General features: G+C 41.5%; 1 protein-coding gene across 1 annotated transcript; it reads left to right on the top strand.

The window, feature by feature from the left end:
• The first annotated feature begins 361 nt into the window (after positions 1–361).
• Positions 362–1,631, top strand: LOC114683591 (testis-specific gene A8 protein-like). Its single transcript, XM_028857911.2, has 2 exons — positions 362–557; positions 745–1,631. Exons 1-2 carry the CDS (start codon positions 414–416, stop codon positions 1,534–1,536), a joined length of 936 nt encoding a protein of 311 aa, XP_028713744.1. The 5' UTR covers positions 362–413; the 3' UTR covers positions 1,537–1,631.
• The last annotated feature ends 4,231 nt before the right edge of the window (positions 1,632–5,862 follow it).

Below are 5,862 nucleotides of genomic sequence, written 5' to 3'. Positions count from 1 at the left end.
TTAGTCCAAGATTAAGGAAGACATGTTGGAATAAACCATTGAGCAGGGGGAGTCTTGGGGAAGAAGTTGGAGAAGCAAATGCTCTGTCCTGTGTTCTGCCACAACTAAAGTGGATATATGAAGACGGATGACATGGAAAATTGCCTTAGAATTGTTAAAGGGAAGTCTCCTTCTAAGACTGGAGTCTCTTTGCCTTCTCAATATCTCCCCCCCCCATCAACAGAAGTGTCCCCAGTAGTATATCCTGCTGTTCTTTCCTTCACCAGGGTCAGAGCCATGCTTTGTGATGTCAGAACACGAGCTGGCCTACTATTGGTTGATACCTTGATGACCAATCAGGTTTGAGGGGTGTGGCCTGCTCTGCTCTGGTAGTTGATGAGACCTCTCGAGGGTAACACAACTAAATCCTGATAATGGCGAAAGTGACCAAGAAATCCGCTTCCGGAGCGGATCTTTCTGCTTTTTCGATGAATACTCAAGCAGTTGCCAAGCCTGTCATACCGATAAAGACCAAGGCGGCCTACAAACTTTATCCCCCAAGCATTCTTAATGGAACGGTGAGATGACCCACCCTACCCAAGCTCCCTCCTCCACTGATTCACTCTTGTCTAAAGTAACTACCTTTCTCTGGCCTGGCCTAAATCCCCTTACCTATCCTCACCTGTTCCGACAAAGAACCCTTCACAAGCTTATCTTGACCTTCACCCTAAATTAACTCTTGTGTCCTCCCTCTTGCCATTCCAGGGCCTAAAGAACAACAAACGTAGGAAACGTGGCCTACAAAGGAGTTGCACCAGGAAGGATTCTGAAGAATTAACTCCACCCATGGCAAAAAAAGGCAAAGATTCACCACTAGTGGAGGAGTCGCAGCCTTTGGTGGAGCAACCTACAAATCCTATTGAGGATCGACCCACTACCTGTGAAGCAAGCACCATGACGGATGCTGAAGAAGTAACTCCACCCTTGCTGAAGAGAGGCAAAGATTCACCACCAGTGGAGGAGCCACAGCCTCTGGTGGACCAAACTGCAAAACCTGCTGAAGATCGACCCACTACCTGTGAAGCAAGCACCATGACGGATGCTGAAGAACTAACTACAGCTGTGCCAAAGAAAGGCAAAGATCCTGCATTGACGGAGGAGCCACAGCCTCTGGTGGACCAACCTGCAAAGCCTGCTGAGGATCGACCCACTACTTCTGAAGCAAGCACCATGACGGATTCGGAAGAAGTAACTCCGCCCATGACAAAGAAAGGTGAAGATTCACCATTGATGGAGAAGCCACAGCCTATGTTGGAACAAACTGCAAAGCCTGCTGAGGATCAACCCAGTACCTCTGAAGCAAGCTCCTCAACTGATGCTGAGGAAGTAACTCCACCTTTTCAGAAGAAAGGCAATGATTCACCATTGATAGAGCAGCGACAGCCTCTGGTGGAACAACCTGCAAAGCCAGCTGAACATCAACACTCAAAGCCTGCTGAGGATCAACCCAGGCCCTCTGAGGCAAGCTCCATGAGTCTCAAGGTGAATAGCCAATAGATGGCTATCTTGAAGATGGGAAATTCCCATTCCTATAAACAATAGAATTCAAAATTATATTTTTAAAAATAAATGCATTCAAATTTGAAAATTTATGTTTCTTTGTGAGTCACTAATGGTGGAACTGGTAAAGGAGAAGAGAAATTGTGGATATACGGCAAAAGAGGAAGTTTGGGTGGGTATATGACAAAGAAGGGATTTGGGACTCACAAGGTTTGGGAGCAGACAAGAATCTTGTGGGCGTACATGATAAATGGGGCACTTTGGATGGGTATATGAGAAGAAACAGACCTTGGTATCAAGTGGTTGGGCACCAGACAAGTGACTTAGGTGGGTGTATGACACAGAGGGGCCTTTGGGTGGGTGTATGACAAGGCAGGTATTTAGGGTGCTACAGGGATGTAGGCCAGACAAGGAATTTGTTTGGGTTTCTGACAAGAGAATTTGGGTAAGCATATGACAATGAAGGGACTTTGGCCCCACAAAGTTGAGGGCCAGAGCACAAATGAACTATCAGACCCATGGGCTTAATGGAGGGAGCATTAGGCACTAATGGTGGAAGTGGTAAAGAGCAAGAGAAATAGTGGATATATGGCACGAGAGTGTGTTTGGGTAGGCATATGACAAGAGGGGGAAAGGGTCTCACAAAGTTTGGGGGCAGAGAAACTTGGGTGGAGGTACATGATAAAGGAGGAACTTTGGGTAGGTATATGAGAAGAAACAGACCTTGATATTAAGTAGTTGGGGACCAGAGAAGTGACTTAGGTGGGTGTATGACACAGAGAGGACTTAGAGTGGCTATATAGCAAGGCAGGTATTTGGGATACTATAGGGATGCAGGCCAGACAAGGAATTTGCCTGGGTATGTGACAAAGAAGAGAATTTGCGTAAGCATGTGACAAAGAAGGCCCCCGGAGTTGAGGGCCAGACCACAGATGCACTGTCAGACACATTGACATAAAATGGATGGAGCATTGAAAACAATTTCCTCCTTTTACCTTATCTCAGAGATGGATGAAGAAGACTGGATACCTCTACCTATGTATTTTGCAAGAGCAGGGCAAAACTTAGTGGTGTGAATTGCCACACCTATCTGAGGTGATGTGTGTGAGTGACAGTACTATCACCCCAAATAAAAGACACATTACATTTTAGACAACCGGTGCTTTTATACCTCACCCTATAATGTAAGTAAAGTCTTTCAGGAGCACCAAACATTCAGCATATTAGAATATACTAATCATATTTCAGAGAAAGTAATGGAATTGGATGTGACAAGTATAACCTTCATCATCCTTTATAAGAAATTTGGGGGTTAGCAGGGCCTTCAGAGTGGGCTGCTTCCATGACAGGTCTAGCAGAGATGAGGGTATACTAAAGAGACACTTGTGTCTCTCAATCTATCAGACTAGTGAAACAATGGACTTCAAAGTAATGGGAATTTCTATAGTTATCTCATTCTGGGTGAAGGAAAGGTCTCCATCCAGAATGAGAACTTATCTCCTTAAAGAGATTTCACACAATTCTAACTACCAAATCACCTTGATAAAACTAAAGATCAGACAGCGATGGGTGAGTTGATGGTGTGTAGAAGCCACATCTTGACCACAACTGCTTAGATATGAACATGCCTGGCCCTCTAGTTAAACCTTAATCTCACTTCAAAACCTCAGATGTACATCAGAGTCTTTGAAGGGATCTCTTTATCCCTCTTTCCAATGTGGCCACATTGAATAAGTCTCTCTCTCTCTCTCTCTCTCTCTCTCTCTTCTCTCTCTCTCTCTCTCTCTCTCTCTTCTCTCTCTCTCTCTCTCTCTCTTCTACTGTTAATTTGGATCTTTTAATTGGCTTACTGAGAATAGGCGATTGAACTCAACTTCTTAGGGTATATGGGGTGTTACACAAAATTTATTAACACCTCTAATGTCAATACTTATTGTCTGAAAATATAATCTATTACTATGTTCTAAACTTACCTATATTTATGTAATAAGCATAAAAGTTTGTTAATTTATGGTGTCTTGGTTGCAGTTTCTATTGCTGTGATAAAGTATCATGAACAAATGTAACTTAGGGAGGATATGGTTTATTTTGTTTGTACTTCCACATCACAGTTCACCATGGAAGAAAGTCAGTGTAGGAACTCAAATAGGGCAGGATCCTAGAGGCAGGATCTTAATGCAGAGGCCACAGAGGAGTGTTGCTTACTGGCCTGTTCCTCCTGACTTGCTCAGCCTGTTGTCTTATTGTCTAAAGATCACTAGGTCAAGAGTGGTATCACCTACAGTGAGATGGGACCTTCAACATCAATTATCAATAAGAAAATGCCACACAAGTTTGCCCACAGGCCAACCTTGGATGAGCTAATTTTCTCAGGTGAGGTTCCCTCTTCCCAAATGACTCTGTCTTATGACATTAAACTGGCCAGCGCATACAGTAGAGGAAAAAATCATGCCTTTATAGAAGGGATATGTTGAAAATATTTTTGACATAAGACTAATTTAGTAACAAGATGAGAAAGGAAAAATGGGAAAAAAGTAATCATAAATGCCGTGATGTCCTCATCCATAATATCAGCTAGTCACTAATTCCTTTCTAAACTTAATTTTTAAAATCAGGTGCTTTTATATCATTTAAATGCAAAAATTATGAATGAAAATATGAATGTAATTAATAAAACTAGAATATAAATGTAACAAGAAATGAGACTGTGGTTTTTACATTTAGGAGTGTATGGGTATAGTATCAGATCCTCAACTTGTGGGAAATGAAAATATATGATACATATTAGTATAACTTTAATCCTATTCTAAAGCTCTGGTAAGGGAAAAATATTTTAAATAGGTGTAGTCATGTTCTTCCACTTTAGTTATACTAAAAGGCTAACACCTTCTTTTTCATATGGTAAAATCATGTGATTAACAGGAGTACAGGAATGGGGAGCTGAAGTTTGATTCCAAAGGAAAAGGAACAAAGATTTCTGCTCTATGTCTACCACAGGAATGAGCTTATGGACAAAGGACTGCTGCCTAATGAGTGGGACTTCTACATCCCAGGAAGAACCACTCTCATTTTCAAAATGGAAAATCATTAAGTCCTTGTTTTTCCCTTATCCAGAACTGATACCACATCTGAGAACAGAGGTAACATGTGCCCAAGGTCTCCATGAATGGGCCAATGAGTCTCACTCATGTACTTGAAACTTTGTCTCACTGCTTTCTATTAATTGGAAGATAGCCACAGTTATTATGGGCTTTAAGTTTCACACACACACACACACACACACACACACACACACACACACACACTTAGCCAAAATTTAAATAAAATTAGTTTACTTTACTACTTCCTTTTTCTTAAATTTAGGTACCTAGTCATATATGTTTAATATAATGTTTGTTAATTCTTTAAAAATTTCATACATGCATGCAATATATTTTGAGTGCATTGTCTTTCCATTCCTCTAACTGATCCTCCCAGATCCAAGCCCAACCTCCCTACCCACTTCATGTCTTTTTTTCTTATAGTAACCTACTCAGTCCAAGCTCCTCATATAATGATGGGTGTGGGAAATGCACTTGACTTACCATAGATGGCACTCTTAAACTAACTGACTCCTGTTTGCTGCCTTAGTTACTAGCCTATTGATCCAACATGGCCATACCCACTCCATCAAGGCCACACCTCCTAATCTTTCCCAAATAGTTGCACTCCTTGGTGACTAAGCATTCATATTTTATTCCTAATTTTTTTCATTTAAATGATAAAAAAGAACCTCTTAAAAATCGAGTTTAAAAAGGAACTAGTGACTAACTGATATTATGGATTTCATTCTCATTCTGTCATAATTCTCTAGAAGCCACCAACTGTCAGTAGTTTTCCAGTTAGACATGGAGAGTCCTGAGCGCTCCCCCAGTGCATCCTGGAATATTCATTGGCTTAATCTTATGTGGCCACCAACTGTCAGTAGTTTGTCCATTAGAGGTGAAGAGTTCTGAGACATCCCCCACTGCATCCTGGAATATTAACTGGCTTAATCTTATGCAGGCCTTATGCATGCAACCACAGCTGCTGTGAATTCACGAGAGCAATGACCCTGTCATATCTGGAGGACACTATTTCACTCTTGTCTCCTGCAGCCTCTGACTTTTAAAATCTTTTTAAATGCTCTCTGCAATGGTTTTTGAACCTTGAGGAGAGGGGTATGGATGTCCATTTTGCAGCTGAGCATTCCACATGCATTATTTTTTGTAGGATGACCACTTTTGAATGCTTTTTTAAACTACAATCTACTGCATAAAGTTCTCTGAGGAGGTCTAAGAAGTG

Source organism: Peromyscus leucopus, chromosome X (genome assembly GCF_004664715.2).
Source record: "Peromyscus leucopus breed LL Stock chromosome X, UCI_PerLeu_2.1, whole genome shotgun sequence".
Lineage (NCBI taxonomy): Eukaryota > Metazoa > Chordata > Mammalia > Rodentia > Cricetidae > Peromyscus > Peromyscus leucopus.
This window is presented reverse-complemented; position numbering and strand designations above follow the sequence as displayed.

What these genes read in the sequence shown, in the direction of transcription:
- LOC114683591 (XM_028857911.2), top strand. Translation starts at nt 414, where the DNA reads ATGGCGAAAGTGACCAAGAAATCCGCTTCCGGAGCGGATCTTTCTGCT. An exon ending in CAAGCATTCTTAATGGAACG is followed by an intron (nt 558 to 744) that starts GTGAGATGACCC and finishes TTGCCATTCCAG; the next exon opens with GGCCTAAAGAACAACAAACG.